Raw genomic sequence first — 19,375 nt, 5'->3', positions numbered from 1 at the left:
CGTTGTTTGCTCAGAATTTTGCACAGAGAAGATTCCTAAAACGGGACCAACCCCAAATTCAGTCCAGGGAGAGGCCAGGATCAGTTAGTCCCAGTTTTTAATTTTGATTTTGTTCTTTGACCAGCTGTATGCTCATAACAAAAGGGGGGAGGTGTCCAAATTCCCTCTGTCCAACCCTTTGAGTCCTTCCCCCCAAAAAAGGACTGAACTCTCACACTGGTGTTGTCCATTTGTAATAAAGGAATGGTCAGAAAAGACCATTAATTATCCTATTATTCCATGCCCAGCATAATCTCAACCTGGCTCTCCCAAATGTGGTTGGATGTTTTACAAGCAAATCTTCAAATCTTGATTTAAAAACTCTCACATAACACTTTATACCATTTTTTAAGTGTTGTTGTTACCCATGAAGATGATAAAGAAGCAGATTGAACACTCTGAAATTAAGATAATTCCCCCCTTATTTACAGTACAAAAATTTTATTTTTTTTGTTAGGATAATTTAAAGTTTAAAACTGAAGTAGACATACTCATTTTACAAACAAGATATTCTTCCATAAGTAGGACCATTAAAAACAGTAAACAAAAAAACCAAAAAGCTATCTTTACAAAAGCTCTGTGCATAGCAACTTCATACTGTATATAACTGACAAAGCAAAAAAAAACCCCAAAACAACCCAAAAAAACAATCAGCCAACCCCAAACAAACCCCAAAACTATACAGGAGGGAGAAATGAGGCCTTAAATTACAGGAGGGAGGAAGGGTTTGGAGAAACCATGCATATTGGAAGTGTGCAAAGAAAGAGGGAGAGGAAGATGCTCTACCGAGATAAATTATGAGATCAAACCAGCTCTGCCAAAGTTGTGATGAAATTTGTCATTACCTATTGCAACACTTTCATCTTCCCAGTGGCAAAGAGGAAAACTCTCAGGGAATTGTCAACAGCAACCACTCAAAGAGGACAGGTTTGCTTATTGCAGTGGGAAAATTCTTACACATCGATTCTGGAATCATCTTTGCCCTTTTTGTTGAGTGTTTTGCCACTGCCAAACTCCTTTTTCATGGCCAAGGATTTCTGATTGTGTTTTTCTCTGTAAACCTCAATTAACTACACTCATCTCTAGTACCATTATTTCCTTGCATAAGCAAAATCCATGTTCTAAATAATTCCTAGGTTTAATTTATTGGTTTTTTGTTTTTCTTTTTTCTCAAAGCAAACCAGATTTTTCATATTTGCACCAACACAGGCAATTGCTCTTCTGCAAGTGCTTGGAGCAGCTTTTCAGGGAGGTTTCTCTTTTTCACTTGGACTCATGGCAACTGGGCAACTGGACAAAACTAATAAAAATAACTGAAGGGTGAAAGGAATGTTCAGTGTTCCAGGAACCTTCCTTTTTTAATATATATTTTTTTATTACCACACTGTCATTTTTACCCCTGAATCTTCCCAAGATTTTAGTGATGTGGTAGATCTTTCTTTCATGTACCTGTGCTGACTAAGCAAAAATAAAACAGAAGGATGGACAAAACCCAGTTTTTCCCATGAAATATCTCTCTTTTTTTTCAATTGGAAACTTTCCTGACTGAGATTTTGTAATGAAAAATCCCATTTGTTAAGAAAAAAGAACAGGATTTAAGGCAGCAAACTGCTGCTCTCCAGCAGGTGGTCTAGAAATTCCGATTGATCTGGAATATTTGCCAGACAGAATATTGAGTCTGTTTGATGATCAGTTTTAGAAGTAGCCTGTACAGAGAAGGGCAGGGGGAATATTCACCATCTTCAGGCTTCAGAGCTGTTTGGGGTTTTTAGTAGGTGGGAATGGAGGAAGGGATTTGATAGAATGAACCTGGTCCACCAAGATAATTTTTGGAATTAGGACTCAATGTGTTTTGACTGAAAATTATGGAAGTTTTGATTCCAGCTCTTCCAGTCCTTAATCCATTTTTATCCCTGGATAAATGCATAATTCCAAACATGAATTTGGACTTCCTACTTAGCCCTGCTGGGATATCAGTGCCTATGAATATATGAAATATTTTGGGGGTTTTGTTGTTGCTGTTTTGCTGTTTGGAACATCCAGGTCAGACCCTGCACCCTGTTGTGTTATCAGAGATACGCTGACAACTCCAGACTTTTTAACATCTACAATCCTTTGATATTTCAGAGCTCACTTGGTTTCAGGGGTGCTGGTTGACCTCCAGTGGCTGCCACAACCTTGGTGGCACAAGGGGCACGCAGAGAACCCGTGAGGACAATCAACCTGCAGCCATAACTAACAGGGATTTATTTTATTTCATTTTTTGTGGAACTCAGACAGTTTCAGTAGCCTGACTGTGAAATATTAATTATATCCATGTTTCTTAAACCCACCTTATTCCCACCAAATCTCTCCTTAAATTGTCATTTTTGCTGATATAAGTTGGGTCTTGAGTTTTAGAAGAGATTTACCCTCCTCCACCTTTTTAAAATGGGACTCAATGGCATTGAGAAGGCACCAAATGACGACCCTGCCAAACCTCACAGCACAGTCAGGAACACAACACTCCTTCCCGTGAAGTGGGACCTCCTTTAGGAATGGCCAGAGCAGCCCAGCTGGTGTCTCCAGTCCCTCTGAGATCTCCTTCAGAACCCCACATGCAGTGGATGGATTTATCCCATAAACTGAGCTGTGCACTGCCCCAGGAAAGGGAACTTGGAGGACCTGGTGCCATCCTTGGGAGCGTTGTTCAATCCCTGGCAGTGCCCAAGGCCAGGCTGGACGGGGCTTGGAGCACCCTGGGACAGTGGGAGGTGTCCCTGCCATGGCAGGGGTGGCACTGGATGGGCTTTAAGGTCCTTCCAAGGCCATCATTCCAGGATTTCCTGGTTCCATGCCCTGCTCTCCTGCACAGGCTGCCCTGTGCCCAAACCCTGTCCTTCAGGAGAGGGTCCCTCAGGGCATCCCCCCTCAGCCTCCCATCACCATCCAGCTGTGCATCTGCAGAGAGGAGTTTGGGCTCTTCCTAATCCCAGTTAGCTCCACAGCAGCTCCAAAAGAGCTCAGCCATGTGATTTGTCCCAGTTTCACCATCCCAAGCCCAACTCAACTTCTACTATCCCTAAAGATCACCAAGAACACAATTTTCCTTACCCATCCATAAAACTACTGGGCAAATGGACAAGTTCAGATCCTGGGCCTTATTTAGGGTTTATTGATTAAAATCAAGATGTTTCCATAGGAGCAACTGTCCATGCAGCCATTAATTGTGTGGATTTTAGAGGGGCCTCTGTAGTGTAGCTGATTTTTATTTTTTTCCCCACTAAAAATGGCTTTCCAACAACGAAATTCTTTTGAGTGTTCTCTGAAATAATTCATTATTTGTTTTATCAGACTTTTCCTCGCCTTCCAATTTCAGGAGAGGAGATGCAAAGGAGAATTAAACTCTTTTTTTAGGCTAAAATGCAGAAAAATTCAAAGCAATTTATTACCTCTATGAACTTCAATATATAACTGGCAAATACTTACCATTTTTAATGACTCAGGATAAAAGTGCATAAATCATTCAAATACATGTTCACCCTTTTAAATGCACCCTTAATATGAAGCATAACTGAACTTAAGGTGTTCTAACTACATGGAAAACCCCAGAGAACCCTTCCCCTCCTAATTCATACATTGAATCTATAAAATAAACTCAGTACCTCATGAAAAATCCGATTCACTCAAATCCCTAAGTGCCACTCACTCGTCAGCTGGGTCTTTGAGACTTAGCAGTTAATCTTAGTACCTGAATATTTTAATTGAAGCAAAAAATGGAAAGGGGGGAAGATGAGGAGGGTGAAAAATTCCTACATGAGCTGTTTACCGCAATGTAGGTAAAAGTTTCTGAGGGTTTTGTTAATCAGAAAGAATCCTATACATCCTTGCACATGAATTCAGTAAGAGGGGGGGAAAGTGAGGAGCAATTGCAGCAGTAATAATATATCTCAAACTTATCACTACATTTTTGCATCATCTGTCTTCATTGTACAACTGGAGGAAAAAATCCAAAACAGGGTTTCATTTCTACCTCTACATACAATAAGTTACAAGTTTATTTATTTAAATAATTGTAAAACATCTTACATTTTTAAAGAGGTTAAACTATAAGCAAATACACACATACACCAAAGTTCCATCATTCATGTCAGTTTGTCCTAGAAATTCTTTCATGCTGGTACCCTGTTTTGTTGAATTGTTTTTCTGCATAAACTAAATCGATATCTGAAAGGCTCCATAGAAAATAGAAACTTCAACTTTTTTACCCTTACAAAGTAAAACAAATTGTATCCAAAATATCAACCTTGAATCATTTTGCCAATTTCTTTTTTTTTTCCCTTTGAATATTTTACAAATCTTAGGAAGGTTTTCGTGTCTTCCAGGAAAGACGTTGCATTTCTAATTCCATTCTGCCAAGTCTTGTTCATCCTGGCTCTTGCTGATTCTTCATTCCCAATGTTTGAGGAGTTGATGTGGTTGTGTCAGAAATATGAAACAGGTAAATGATGCAGACTTCTGTCTTGTCCAATCCATAAAAAATGTTCCTTTTTTTTTCCTGGGCCTGGCTTTTCCCCAAAAAAGAGCTTGTAGTGCTATTTTTTTCTTTTTAGTGGTCCATCACAATAAGTAGTTTTGTGCTGTAAAAGAAAAATGAAAAAAAAAGGAGGAAAAAAGGGAAGAGGGAGGGAGAGCAGCAAAGCTGCCCCTTCCTTACATCGGGGGAATGACAAGACCAGTCATGGCTGAAAAAGAAAAGTGAAAAAGATGAAATTGTGGCAAAATGTTATGGAACAAAATATATTCGAGCCTTTTGCCCTCCTGTGAGCAGTCAGGAATTATGGGAAGGGCCTGATCTGAGGTCAAATTAGAGTTTTGGTTTCTTTAAATCTTTTGGTGCTGTAGTGAGAGCTGTGAGGACTGACTGTGACACGGGCAATGGACAAAGGGCTATTTCAGGGTAAAAAGGAATAAAATCCTTCCCGTGAGGTGGGGAGGGGCTGGGATGTAAACCCCAGAGCAACTGGGGCTGCCCCTGGATCCCTGGAAGTGCCCAAGGCCAGGTTGGAGTGCCCTGGGGCAATGGGAGGTGTCCCTGCCCTGGCAGGGGTGCCACTGGGTGGGCTTTAAGGTCCCTTCCTAAACCACTTCAGGGTTTTCTGATTCTGTGAAAAACCCAGGCCCACCAGGGTTAAATGGATGAGAAAGAGAGAGGATTAATTCAGTTCATGTGTGTTTGCAGAAAACCCTTCCCAGTTTTGAGTTCTTATCTCTGGAGAGAAGTCCTTGGAGATGGACATTGCTCAGAACTGCCCTCAAATTCAGACTTCTCAAGCTGAACACTCAAAACCATCTTCAAAAACCTAAACTGAGCAGGGTCTCTGCTCCCTACCCATGTGCTTGGAAGGGCTGGGAGTGAGGAAAGGTGTGGAAGCAGAGGGAACTGCCCCCTGTGCTACTGACAAGACCGAGCCAGGGAATTCCAAGCCCTGAACCACGGTCCAGTGCCCAGGGCTGGATTTGCCAGTCTGGTTGCAGTGGAAACAGCCTCACTGCCTCACTTTGTTTCCCCCACATGTCTGAGTCACTGCAGCCCTACCTGGCACGCTCCCAGAACACTGGGCTTATGTAAATTATTTATTAGTCACTCTCCTGCCTTTAATTGCAGCTCTGCTCCTCGTAACCGACAGCAGCAACATTTGGAGCTGCCTGGGACCGGTGCTGCTCCCCAAGGTTTTGAGGGGCAAGTTGAGTTTAGATGTATTTATATAACAAATGAGTGAGTCACGTTTTCAAAGGGGCCTCGGCGCAGTGCGAGGTTCTAATCCTGCAAAGATTTATGTTCACTGAAATTTGTGGAATTATTGGTGTGTTTAAAACCCTGTCCCACTGAGAATTCATTTCACCCTTTCCTTGAGAGGGTTTGGAAAAGTGCTTTGGGCAAGTTCCTGAGCTAACACAAGTCTGTTACTGGAGCTGTGTTTTTAAACAACTGTGGATATGGTCTGTGATTTAATACAATAGGAAAATAAATATTTTCATATTTTCTTACTGACTGGGGCTAAAGTCCCTGCCAATTTTAGCAGATAGCTGAAAGGGAAAGTGAAACCCAACAGCCTGAAGTCAAACAGATACCTTTTGTAATTGCTTTGGAATTTGCTGTTGTTCCTCATATTTTCAAACCTAAATAAAGCAGGTAAACACTTTCATGCCTGTTTTTGGGATATGTGTGGGTGCATTAGAAGAGAGATTTTCTGATGACACCAAGGATGCCATTCCATTCTTTCTCCTCACCCCCAAACCCCAAAAATAATCCTACTGGTGGTGTCCCAGAGTGACATGGAGAGCTGGGTATTGACCCCATGCCTGCCTTTCTGTCCCTAGAAAGGAAAACTTGATTTGGATTTCTGCCCTGCTGCAGGCTCTGCTGGGCTGGAGGAAGAGGTGGGCTCGTGCCCTCCGTGCTGGCTCCATCCCACAGGTATCCCAGGGGAGCAGATCCTCGTGCTCTGCTCCAGGCAAAATCATCCAGGCTGCCTCGGGGAGTTTGAAGTGTTTGTCTGAGGTGTCCTGGCTGGCTCTTTGCCTGAAGCAAGTAAAGGAGCACCTGCACAGACGGTGCCTGGCTGTCCCCATCCAGGACAAGCTGGGTGTTGGATGTCTGGGCACAGGGGCTGCACCCCTGGGACAGCTCAGCACAGCTGAGTTTCAGCCATTTGGGGGCTGGTGCCAGTGTAGCTTCAGCTCTGTTCGCAAGAGAGTCAGTCCATAACAGTATAAATGCTTTTTGTGGCTATTTTTATTAACAGTATTTTCACTTTTTTTTTTAATCAAGAAAATCTTCCAGCAAAGCAATGCAAAGCTTAAACCTGAGTTTCTGCCATGTGTCTTCAAAAATATTTTGAGAAAACTTTCAGAGGCATCATTTGGGGAAGTTGCTTAACTTTAAATGAAAGCATATTGTTTACTGTAGGATTAGAGATATTAATAATAAAATAATATATGTTTTGGAATGAACAGGTTTCCAGAGAAGCTGTGGCTTCTCCATCCCTGGCAGTGTCCAAGACCAGGTTGGAGCAGCCTGGGATAGTGGAAGGTGTTCCTGCCCCTGGCAGGGAGTGGGACTGGATGGGTTTTAATGTCCCTCCCAATCCAAATGATTCTGGGATTTTGTGATTCCATGATCTGATATAGCAAGTTCTATAACACAGAAAATACAAACAAAGCCTAATTTGTGTCACTGGCATTTCATTCTCAGTCTCACCTCCTCCTGCAACAAAGAATGAGTCGGTGGAGGAATATTGGATGGAATTCTCACCTGGTTTTCCCCAGCTCATCTCACGGCTTCTCTCTCTTTTCACACACCCTGCTCTGCCCATTTCCACCCCACCTCCACTCCCCGTTGGGGCTGCACTGTCAAAAGCCTATTCCCAGCCTGGATCGCTTTTTATTGAATGTTTGGGAGGTTTGGATTAAGGTCTTACACTGCTAGCAAAGCTGTAATTATTTTTGCCTGTATTACTATATATTGAATCGATGTAACTTTTCAATAAAGGTGGTTCAATGCAGGACACTCCCTGATGAGTTGGGAATATAGCAACCACCAGTCATTATCCCAGAGGGTCTTTTTTTTTCTCTTGGAGGGAAATGGAAAAAGAATTAGAGATGAGCCTTATTGTATTAACCTTGACAGCTTGCAATTATCAACTGAAACACTTGATTAAAATTGTCACAAGGTTGGAGAATTTTTTAATAAATAAATAATCAAAGATGGGTAGCACCCAGATGATCTGGTGATAGGCACCTTTAATGGGTGTAATTAATAATGATCACAAGCCTGGTGAGTACAAGTGGCCTTTGGAAAACTGTCTTGGAGTGGAAAGGGGCTCGCTGCAATTCAAATGTGAGAACTGGGAAGAGGATTAGTGTTGAACTCCAGGATCATGGAATGGTTTGGGTTTGTTGATTACAGCTGATCTCATCCACCCCCTGCCCTGGGCAGGGACACCTCCCACTGTCCCAGGGTGCTCCAACCTGGCCTTGGACACTTCCAGGGCTGGGGCAGCCACAGCTCCTCTGGGAATTCCATCCCAGCCCCTCAGCACCCTCCCAGGGAGAAAATCCTCCTAAAATACATTACTGGGAGAAAACACTCCCTGCAAACTGCTGGAACAATGGGAATGCAAATCTGAGGATGAAGATTGCACAGCTGCTCATGTTTAGACTGGTTTTAATCCAGCCTTAAATATTGCTGTGGTTAACATATATGGAAGCTCTAATCTAGATTTTCAGTGCTGCCTGTAAGGAGAGTGGCATGCTCTGAGGGGCTGGTAAAGAAGAAGAAGAAGAAGAGAAAGAAGGAGAAGAAGAATATCATCCTCTAAATGTAGATATATAATTCTATAATATATATATTGTTATTATGTATTGAGGAGATGTTTTCCACATGTTATGGGTGGGGAAATTCTGAGTTAATGGCTTTGGAAAGGGGCCTGCACATATTCACTGCTTGCCCTGTGCTTTTGCTATTCCCTCCAGAAGCATTTTCAGATACCTAAGTTTGATGAATAAGGAAATAAATCCTAAATTCCATGCCCAGCACACCTATGCCTGGTTCCAGCCCCAGGGGGTGGCGTGGCAGAGAGCATTATCCATCTCCCACTGCCCCAGTCCAGGCAAGAAGCCTCTTTGGGAGCCTCCTGTTGACTTCTTGGCCACATCTGTCTGTCAGCACTGTGGGAACGTTAATTTGGATATCAGGCTGCGTGTACCTGGATCTTTTCCAAAGCATGTGCTCCCCAGCTTGCATCAATTTAAATATTTCAGCTGGAATTGGCATCCATGGATGAAAGAGTTCAATAGTTACCAAGACCTGGCCCAACAAACCTTGTTTCTTCTTGCTGTGTCACTGACCAGTCCTGTTTTATTGGATACTTAAATTTAACAGTTGTAGAATACGAGTATCCTTATGTTTGTGTTGATGTACAGGTAGAAATCCCACAAAGAAAGGGATGCAGTTAATAAATTTTGTATCCATCCAAAATCTGTATGATTTTGCTAATTCAGCATTATTCACAACCTTAACTCATAGATTAATCCTGACCAGTTCAGGACTGGACTTTGGTCAGTAGAAATGGATGGATGTCAGCTTTTAGCTTTGACATTTTGTTATATTTAGTATTAAAGCTCGATTTTTAGAATCTCTCATTGATTACTGATTTATAGACTGGATAAAATATGTTGTGAACACCAAATGGCATAGGTGGGACCAGCTGGTCTCTAGTACTTTATTTCTTTATAGGTTGGAAGAGAGATAAACTCTTTCTAAGCAGAGCATTCAGTGTTACCTTAAGGAAAATTAATTTTAAAATTTCAGTAATTTCTTAATCTGTCCTTTTTCTGTCTCCCAGAAACAGCCTAAGTGGTTTTCTCTCTGATTTGTGTTTAGCACCACCTCAGGTAACTCCTTAATATTTAGGCGTAATATTTAGGCCTTCTTTACAAAACAGACAAGTTTAAAGCAGACTTAAATCTGTGCATTCACATGGTGAGATCAATAGATATACCCATTCATGGGAAGAAAATTATCTTAGGAAAGTGTGGATTTTCTTCTAACTGGGACAGGGGAAGAAGCTGTTTCAGAATTCTCTGAGTTATCTCTTAAAAATGTTACTGTTTCTGTTCAGCACACTTAGAGTTTCCTTATTACATAAAATAATCACACTTTCTGCAAGTTCCTGTGGCGCAGCTAAGGGTTTATATCACACCCAGCCAAACAGGTGCTGTTTGTGGGGCTCATTTGGAATTACCACTGGCTCTTGGCACGGCTCAATTCCCAGAGCTGTGTTTCCTAGGCTATCTCTAGTGAAGTCTGAAGGAGCCAGATGACTTCCCAGGCCCTATAAAGGCATTTTTTATGGAGACTTGGAACATATTTATGTGCTGCACACACCCCCCCAGCCTGTTAAAAGCAAGAATTCGCTACAGGTTTCCATTCTTATCTTACTGCTCACATTTGTTTCACAGATCACCTTTAAAAGGGCTGTAAATGGGCTGTGGGGCTCAATTCCCGGGCTGAGCCTAAATCTTGCAGCAGGTTTGTGTTCTGGACAGAGCTGGGGATTAACTCTGCTCTGTTTAACAAGTCCCCAAGCCTGAGGAGAAGTCATTCCCCACAAAGAGCTGATATTCCAGGGAAAGGTGTCCCTGCCTGTGGTGGGGGTTGGGACTGGATCTTTAAGATCCTTTCCCAGCCCAAACCATTCTGGGTTTGAAATTCGTTGGCTCGGAACCTTCCTGAGGAAATCAGTGCCTGGCCCCTGCCCTGAAGCCAAGAGCTTGGGCTGATCCTTCAGTGCAGCTTTAGGCAGGGTTCCCTCCTGAGCCCTGCAGGGCTGCGGTGGCACTCAGGGTGATGACTGGTGCACGCAGGGGGGGTTCCCTTCCCGAACAGGGGAGCTTTAATGTGAGCGAACAGGAGCACATTCCTCACCTCGGAAGCCATTCCCGTTGCCACTGGAGCAGGCAGGGGAGGGGGACCCTTGGGGTCTGATGACAGGAGCAAAGGCACTCTTCTGTTTGACAGCAGGGAACACCGAGGAGGAGAACGGGAGGATGGAAGAAGTGCTGGAGGAGCCGACTGTTGGACTTGAGGACATCACTGCCAAAGGAAAAAAAGGAATTTCTCATCAGAAATTCGGTAAAACTTTCAAGAATCCATTTCTTGTTTTACCTCTCGAAGGAGGTCTCGTTCTCAGTGAGTATAATTAGAGTAGGTCTGAAGTACAGAGGGAGTTAAACTGAATTGTTCAGAAAAAACAGTGCTTAATTCTTTCAAAATTAAGGGTGAGGGTGCCAGAAAATTGAAAATCATCAAGGGAAAAACGGAGTCAATAGGAACAGTAATGGCCTGTCCACTCAGTGTCCTTGAAATTTGGAAAGGCTGGCAAATCCTGTGTTTTCAAATCCTGTGTTTTCAAATCCTGTGTTTTCCCCAGTTTTTAAAAAATTAATTTTCCTTGGTTTCAAGCTGCTGCTTAGATTTTACTCTAAATTGGCTACTTTTTAAAGAAGTGCCTTGCAAGAAAAAAAGCCCTTTTCTATGTCCAATAACTTGTCCAGGAGTTGTTTGCTGAGCTCCCAGAACAATATCAGCCATTCCTCAGCAAAAGGAGGAATAAATAACAATATTTCATGTGAATTCCCAGGTCTCTTGGTAGTATTAGTTTGAAATCACAGTAACATGTGAAAGACCTGATCCTTTCCTTATGGAAAATAATAATAATAACAAGAAAATAATAATAATAATAATAACAACAAGAAGATGAAGAAGTTTACCTCTTCATCCTGTTAATGTATATATACATATATAACATATATTTAATTATTTACTTACACCATAGCTGGTGGTGTATACTTTTTTTGGTTGTTTTTCACACATTCCCTAGACAAAGGGAAATCAAGGTATGGAAGGGAAAGTGGCTGTTCATGGTAAAACAAGCAGAAGTTGAGAGATTAATTCTATTATATGTTATATTTCTGGTTATGAAGTTAATATGGTTTCACAGGAAATTAATCCCCAATTCAGCTCTCAGGTATTGATAATGCCTTCAAACTCATAAAGATTATTTCAGAGTGGCTTTTACCCAGGATTTGCAAAGTCTCTATGCTAAAAGCAGTGGCTACTTGCTTAATAAAGCTGCAAATTGCACCTCATTTCCCACGGTGGCTTTGCCACTCAGGAATCTGCATAAGGATTAAAAGAAACGGAGGAAAATAAAGAAGTTCAATGCTCAAAAAATGGGAGCCTTCTCTAGTTGGTACCCAAAGACACCCAAGGACAATCAGAGCCTTTGGCTGATTCTGCTCTGTTTTTGGGGCAGGGCGACAGAAGGACTCGAGATGAAGGGTGAAGGGGCAGGTGGAGGATGAAGGGCAGGTGAAGGGTGAAGGGGCAGGTGGAGGATGAAGGGCAGGTGAAGGGTGAAGGGGCAGGTGGAGGATGAAGGGCAGGTGAAGGGTGAAGGGGCAGGTGGAGGATGAAGGGCAGGTGAAGGGTGAAGGGGCAGGTGGAGGATGAAGGGCAGGTGAAGGGTGAAGGGGCAGGTGGAGGATGAAGGGCAGGTGAAGGGGGAAGGGGCAGGGGAAGGGTGAAGGGGCAGGTGAAGGGTGAAGGGCAGATGAATGATGAAGGGCAGGTGAAGGGTGAAGGGCAGGTGAAGGATTAAGGACAGGTGAAGGGCTCGGGTGAAGGGACAGGTGAAGGGTAGGTGAAGGGTGAAGGGGCAGGTGAAGGATGAAGGGCAGGTGAAGGATGAAGGGCAGGTGAAGGATGAAGGGCAGGTGAATGGTGAAGGGTGAAGGGGCAGGAGAAGGGTGAAGGGCAGGTGAAGGATGAAGGGTGAAGGGGCAGGTGAAGGGTGAAGGGGCAGGTGAAGGATTAAGGGCAGGTGAAGGGCTCGGGTGAAGGGCAGATGAAGGATGAACGGCAGGTGAAGGATTAAGGACAGGTGAAGGGCTCGGGTGAAGGGACAGGTGAAGGGTGAAGGGCAGATGAAGGGCAGATGAAGGGCAGATGAAGGGGCAGGTGAAGGATGAAGGGCAGGTGAAGGGTTAAGGGCAGGTGAAGGGTGAAGGGTGAAGGGTGAAGGGGCAGGTGAAGGGCAGGTGAAGGGCAGATGAAGGATGAAGGGCAGGTGAAGGGGGAAGGGGGAAGGGCAGGGCCGTACGTCCGTAGGGGGATCCCGTCGGGGAGCCGTTGATGAAGCCGGGGGAGCCGGGCACGCCCAGGTTGGACATGGGCACGTTGCTGTAGCCGTTCATGCTGTTGCTGGAGGTGCTGTAGTTGGACTGCTGCGGGGTGGAACTGGACGAGTAGCCCCGGGGGGAGATGCTGCTGGTGTTACGGATGTAACCTGGAAATAAAGCACATTTCAGGACACCTCCGTGGCTTAAAACTTCCTCCTGCACATCCCCTGCTGTAATAAATGTCACTGAAATCCAGATTATTTAAAACATTTAAGCAACACCAATAAATTCAATGGTTTTTCCTGCAGTTTAAGTTCTGAACCAACTTTTTGAAGTGATCCAATGTAGATTTTTCCAATAAAATTGGATTTATTAAAATTTTAAATGAATTCAAAGACCTGGACAACAGTGTGTGTGCTTATGTTTACCTGGGGTAGAATTTATAATATATGGGATTTTTTACCATTGAATGGGAGAGGTTTTACTCTTCAAATGATTGTTGAATTGTTAAATTACAGATAAAGCAAGTACATTACTAAGGGAAAATTATAACCCATATAAAGTTTGTAATTTAACTTTTAATTTCCTCTACTTGGAAGAAAGAATAAACTGGATAAGTAAACCCCATTTTTGCTGTATTAAAAAATGCTAACAAATATTTGAGAGCCAAATTTCAGCATTTTTTTACTCCAAAAAGAGAGTTAAAAATGATAGCTAGCAGCATAAAAGGATAAAATTATTCCCTCTGCAAAAGGGTCTTTCCATGAAAAAACTTTCATTAGAGAGACTGATACAATAATTACGTTAAGAGCAGTCACTATTTAGATATAATATGTAGGTGTATCAATGAGCAGCATATCTGCTCATTTACATTATGAGGTTCTAATTCAGGGCTGGTAAGACCTTGAAAAAATGAGCAAAATTATCTTGATGATGGATTTTAACTGGACAGAAAATTCACATTAAACAACCTGGGTTTGTTTAATGTTACACACAGCCAATTATTGAGATCAACCACAGACTGTGTGTGCTAAAAATCAAAATATTGAGGTCGCAGAAAAGTTGATAATTCTTTCAATGTTAATACATTGTTTTATGGGTTGTTTTCCTCACAATCAATAGTGTATCCGGACTAAATGTAATACATACAATAGATGAATGTTGGTAAAATTAACACTGAAGCAGCTGCCTTAAAAGCAGAAAAAGAGGAAAATTTCCCACCTCTGTGTGAGGTTTTTTTCCAGCAGCTGCCATTGCTGTTTGTGAAAACAGAGATACAATCAAAAAAATTTGATATTTTGAGGGGGACAGGGAGGGAATTCAGGGGCGAGTTGGTATCGAAAGTAATCAAAAATTATTTCAGACAAGACACAGAGGCAGCAGCACCCTTAGGGATGCCCAGAGTTAAATCCACCACTGGGCAGGAGGAGAGGTTGGCAGTCGGATCCAGAGAAGAGCGATGGGGAAGGTGGCCGGGCTGGGCTCTCGGAGCCCAGGGAAGGCGCCGGGGCTCACCCTGGTTGTTGCCCTGCGCCGACTCGGAGATGCTGACGCCCAGCTGGCTGCCGTAGGAGTTGATGCCCATCATGGAGCTGTGCGCGGGGGAGCTGGGCAGCGCGGGCAGCTGCGCGGGGTTGCGCGGCACGCTGTACAGCGCCTCGGCGATGTCGGCCGCGCGCTTCAGGATCAGGTCCTGCGAACGAGGGACAGCTCAGGCACGGAACGGAGCCACGGCAGCCCCCAGCCTGGGCTGCAGCCTCCCACCCCCGGCAGCCTGACCTGGTTGTTGTGGGGCGTCCCGTACAGGGCCTCGACCAGGTCAGCGGCTCTTTTCAGCAGCATTTCCTGAGGGGCAGAGGGAAGGAGGTGTTTTAATGGCAAAAAGTAGCTCTGGTCAATAAAGTAAAATAAATATGTAATTTAAAAAAAGAAAATAAATAAACAAAAAAATTTAAAATATATAATAAATGAAATAAAAATTAATAAATAAAAATAATAAATATATACTTATTAAATATATATTAAACAAATATATATAATTTAAATATATAATAAATGAAATAAAAATAATAGATAGAAATAATAAGATAAAAATAATAAAAAATAAAAAATATATCATGTTTTAATGGCAAAAAGTAGCTCTGGTCAATAAAGTAAAATAAATATGTAATTAAAAAAAAGAAAATAAATAAACAAAAATTTTAAAATATATAATAAATAAAATAAAAATAATAAATAAAAATAATATATATATGTTTATTAAATATATATTAAATAAATATATATAATTTAAATATATAATAAATGAAATAAAAATAACAAATAAAAATAAATAACAAATAAAAATAATAAAATAAAAATAATAAAAAATAAATATAAATATATATTTATTATATATTATATATATATAATAAATAAAAATAAGTACAACATACAGTTGATTAAATAAATATGTAATAAATAAAATACAAACAAATAACTAAATACAATAAACACAATACAGTGGTAATATAAAATAAAACAGTAGAAACTAAATAAAAGAAAATAACAAATTGAATAAGACGGACTAGAGTAGCCTAAAGTATAATAAAACAAAATAAATACAATAAATAGACAAGTAGAATAGAATAGAATAGAATAGGATGGGATAGAATAGAATAGAATAGAATAGAATAGAATAGAATAGAATAGAATAGAATAGAATAGAATAGAATAGAATAGAATAGAATAGTTAAATAGATAAAACCATGAGCTAGTATTCTCTCAAGTGTCTCCAGTGTTTGTGTGTGGTCGCTCTGGAGCCCGGTGCGTTCAGGTGCTGTGTTCAGGTGTTATTTGCCAGGCACCCGAGGAATTGAAGCCCTCCCAGTGGGTCAGAGCAGCCCCTCCAAGCCACGAGTCCCTCTGCAGCCAGCGGGGCTGATCCCTGGCTCGGCCGTGCCGAGCTCCGTGACCCGGAGCTCTCCAGAGTCCTGAACCTGCTCCCCCTCAGCTGCACCAAAACCGGAGACAAATCCCAGACGTCCCTGCTCCCCCGGGATTTCAATGGGTCCTTTTGCACGGACACACGAACGTGTGGAGGACTCAATACATTCCTTTGCATGGACACAGCATTTGGGCTCAGGGATGTGCCTCCAGGGGTAGGGCAGAGCACAAGGCCAATGAACCGGGAATGTTCAATGGACTCAATCTAGCAGCAAAATTACACAGAGACTGTTTGAACTCTAACATACAAAAATCACTGTGGGTTCTGCACAGTCCCATCCATTCTTGCCATATTTACAGCTAATTGGTGAATTCTGATGAGATTGTCATTTAAGACATAATTGTGTCTCTTTTATGAATTAGAAGTGAAAAAACACATTTGGTGGGCTGAGTGAAATGCTTAAAATTATTTTACCTTAGCTAATCTTTCAGGGTCCCCGGGATGTCTTGGGATGACCTTCTGCAGTCTTTGGAAGCCATAATCTATGGTAGGTTCATTTAAAGCTGGAAGGAAAACATCAAACCCCACCACATTATATGACTGTATCTAAACATGTATTTTTATATGGCTCTGTCTCAATAGGGCAACAAAGAAATCATTACTTCTTCACTTAAAACTGCTCCTGTTTCCCTGGCTGACTTCTCATCCTCTATCAAAGGCTGAATGAATAATTTGCAAGATGCAGCAGCACTGTCACAAAATACTCCTTTAAGGATGAATGTTTCACTCTGGACAAAACCATTACATCAATAAAGCAAATTATGAGACAAATACACACCAGAACAGGCCTTCTCCTGCTGGTTACGCAGCCAGAAATCAGACAGCCGTGTTTGCTCCTCTAATAAACACATTCCACACACGCCCCCAATGTTTTGCAGTCCCGAAGTAGGGCACAGCTATTCATTAGACACATTCCCTTCCCCAGTTGTGTGTTCTGCATACGCTGCCACTTCCCTGTAATGATCTTAATCTCTGGTGGATAAACCAGGATATTTTGACCCAGATCCTCAGTTTGCAATAGCTGGCAGAGCCCTACTGGCATCGCTGATGATTTCAGGAAACTTCAGACACTCCTAGTCTCTGCTAGGAAATCGCAGTAATAATACTGGAATTTCTGATTATTCAAACTCCAGTTTAAATTGGTGCAGAGCCCAAAAGTCAGCCTGCAGCATTCTGTGTGCTTGGGCTCTGCCTGCCTCCAACACCTCAGCAGTGCCACTGAGCACCAGCACAGTTACAGGGATGCTTTTCTTTGAATTCCCTTCTTCTTCAGAATGCACATTTTAACACAAATGACACATTCATGCTGAGGATTCTGCGAAGAATTTCATTACACATTTAATAAGTAACACATGTAAGGCCTTTAGTACACCCTCAGTCAGTGCTGGCTTAGACTTTCTTGTACCATTTGTGGTTCTTTTGGGAGGGAAAAAAAAATCATTATTTTTAAAAATAAATAGCACTGGCACAGCTTAAAAACCCGTGATTACAAGAGATGTTGATGATTCTTATTGAATGATTCAAAATATCCTGAGCACCTCACAGGAGAGCCATCTTCTGCACCAGGAGAAGATCCCATCACGTGAGACATCCAGGTTCCCTGTTTATCCCTGTTCCCTGTTTATCCCTGTCTGCCTTTGTATAACAACATGAAGGTAAAAGGTCACATTCTCCATGGAGATACATTTTATATTTACTTTTTATTAAATAATTATGGCATGGCATGAAGTTTAAATATTACAGGAGATAATCAAGTGGGAATTGAGCAGAGAAAACCCAGACCTGAGAATTTAGTCTTGGCTATACTTAGAATGTCTTTGCTGTCCACTGGGAGCCATTCTGGTTTGCTCAAGGAGTTTAATAATACACATTTCAACTGCCACAGAATCTACATCCCGTTTGGGAAGAGGAGTTTTTGGGGGGTGGGCTATTTTGCCAGTAATCCTGAGAATTAGAGGCCTATTGTCTCAAGAGCGTAAACATCATTATGTGGCATTTCTCTTCTTGATCACAAATCTGTTCATTTAAGTGATATATCTAAAGCTAAAGAAATGTGAAATATATCAGAATTCAAACGTGCAGTATACAAGGATTCAAATATATATCAAGTTACTAAAAATAGCTAGTGGGAATATGCAAAATGCTAATTCAGGAAGAAGAAGCTGGCTATTACTCAACAAACATTTTTTCAATGGATTGACATGGACAGTTTCATTCTGAGAGATCAACAGCAGCAAATCATTTCCCAACAATGCTGAATTGTTCGCAGGACCCTGCCATCCTGAATCAATGTGTACATTATGTCTTTCAGCACAAAGGTTTTCTGTACAGCCTGCAACAAAATTGCCCACTACTGGTTTTACTCATTAATGGAACAAAAATATCTCTGTTGTGAAATCCTGCGAAAAACCAGTACCAAGTATTTGGAGGAGTAAATGACACCTTCCCAAGTGGAGGCCAAACATGAAGAATCCACCAGCAAGTTTAAGCAGCTTCCCAACAATCCCACTTCCAATGAGGAAAGAGCTGCTGGGTCAGGAGTGATTTATCTGTGTGTTACACAGAAATATACCAGAATTATATCCAAATGCTTTGGGGTTTGCGGATTCAGAGACCATAAAGGGGTCTGACACACAAGCAGGCTGTTCACTGTTTCCTAGAAATCAGATATCTGAAATGAAACCCCTCAGAAAATGGACTCAGGTACAAAATCCCTTTGGCAACCCTCAAATCCAGAGTTTCAGGTTTAAGGGGTCTCTCTAACTTCCCAAAACAGTTTAAAAAACTGGGCATGGCATGATATAGTTTATGCACAAAAAGAGAAGCCACCCAGGGAATAAGCTAAATTATCAGTGAACCTGTAAACCTCTCCCTAGCACTACTGTTTTAACAACAGATTTGTTGTATAAGAGTAGGGACGGATCTAAATGTGTCACCAACTACCTGACTTTATTTATGTGAGGCTCAGAGTCTGGACAGTGCTTCCTCTTTCATGTTCTTTACCCCTCAAAACCTGTGTTTTCATTTTAAACACAGCTCTTCTGGCTTGCTGGAATAGGAAGGGAAGAAGAATTCTCACAGCTGAGCAAGTTCTGCCAGGACACTTGTCTGCATCAGCTCAGCCCTCTCTGCAGGGCCTGGCTGTGACACCCAGCCAGCACAGTGCTGACCCTGGAAGGGTTCCCTGTCTCACCACACGTCACAGCCCCTCAGACTGTGCAGGAGGAGTGGCAGCAGCTCGTGCTGGTATCACCCTGGGGGATGTGGGAAAGGGCCACATCTGAGGGCCACTCCTCATCACAGCTCTGCAGCTCGCCTTGGGCTTACCCCACAAAGCACAGCACAGGGAAAATAGGAGAATCAAAGCCTGGATATCTCTAGAAATATTCTGAACCCATAAAATTGCTGCAGAGGGAGGGCAGTTTTTGCAGTGGGCTGCCCAACGCTTAAGGTGTTAACAGAGAAAAGGCACCTAAGTATGGATCATGGAATGGTTTGGGTTGCAAGGAACATTAAAAATCATCTTGTTCTACCCTGCTGCAATGGGCAGTCACACCTTCCACTAGTCCTGGATGCTCCAAGCCCTGTCCAGCCTGGCACTGGACACTCCCAGGGATGGGGCAG

The 19,375-nt window shown here is 42.3% G+C and overlaps 1 protein-coding gene across 3 annotated transcripts in view; it reads right to left on the bottom strand.

The window, feature by feature from the left end:
• Positions 1-556: 556 nt before the first annotated feature.
• EBF2 (EBF transcription factor 2) overlaps positions 557-19,375 on the bottom strand; it is a 139,063-nt gene continuing 120,244 nt past the window's right edge. For 2 of the 3 annotated variants that reach the window (XM_039698381.1, XM_039698382.1), the window contains exons 12-17: positions 16,166-16,254; positions 14,545-14,610; positions 14,281-14,458; positions 12,747-12,932; positions 10,511-10,678; positions 557-4,763 (exon numbers count right to left, since the gene is read on the bottom strand). In XM_039698381.1, coding sequence (XP_039554315.1) covers positions 4,732-4,763; positions 10,511-10,678; positions 12,747-12,932; positions 14,281-14,458; positions 14,545-14,610; positions 16,166-16,254 — 719 coding nt within the window. In that variant the 3' untranslated portion in view covers positions 557-4,731. The remainder of the gene's footprint in view (positions 4,764-10,510; positions 10,679-12,746; positions 12,933-14,280; positions 14,459-14,544; positions 14,611-16,165; positions 16,255-19,375) is intronic. The other variant, XM_039698383.1, reaches the window with a different exon arrangement.

Source organism: Passer montanus, unplaced genomic scaffold (genome assembly GCF_014805655.1).
Source record: "Passer montanus isolate IOZ18808 unplaced genomic scaffold, ASM1480565v1 scaffold123, whole genome shotgun sequence".
In the NCBI taxonomy this organism is placed as follows: domain Eukaryota; kingdom Metazoa; phylum Chordata; class Aves; order Passeriformes; family Passeridae; genus Passer; species Passer montanus.
This window is presented reverse-complemented; position numbering and strand designations above follow the sequence as displayed.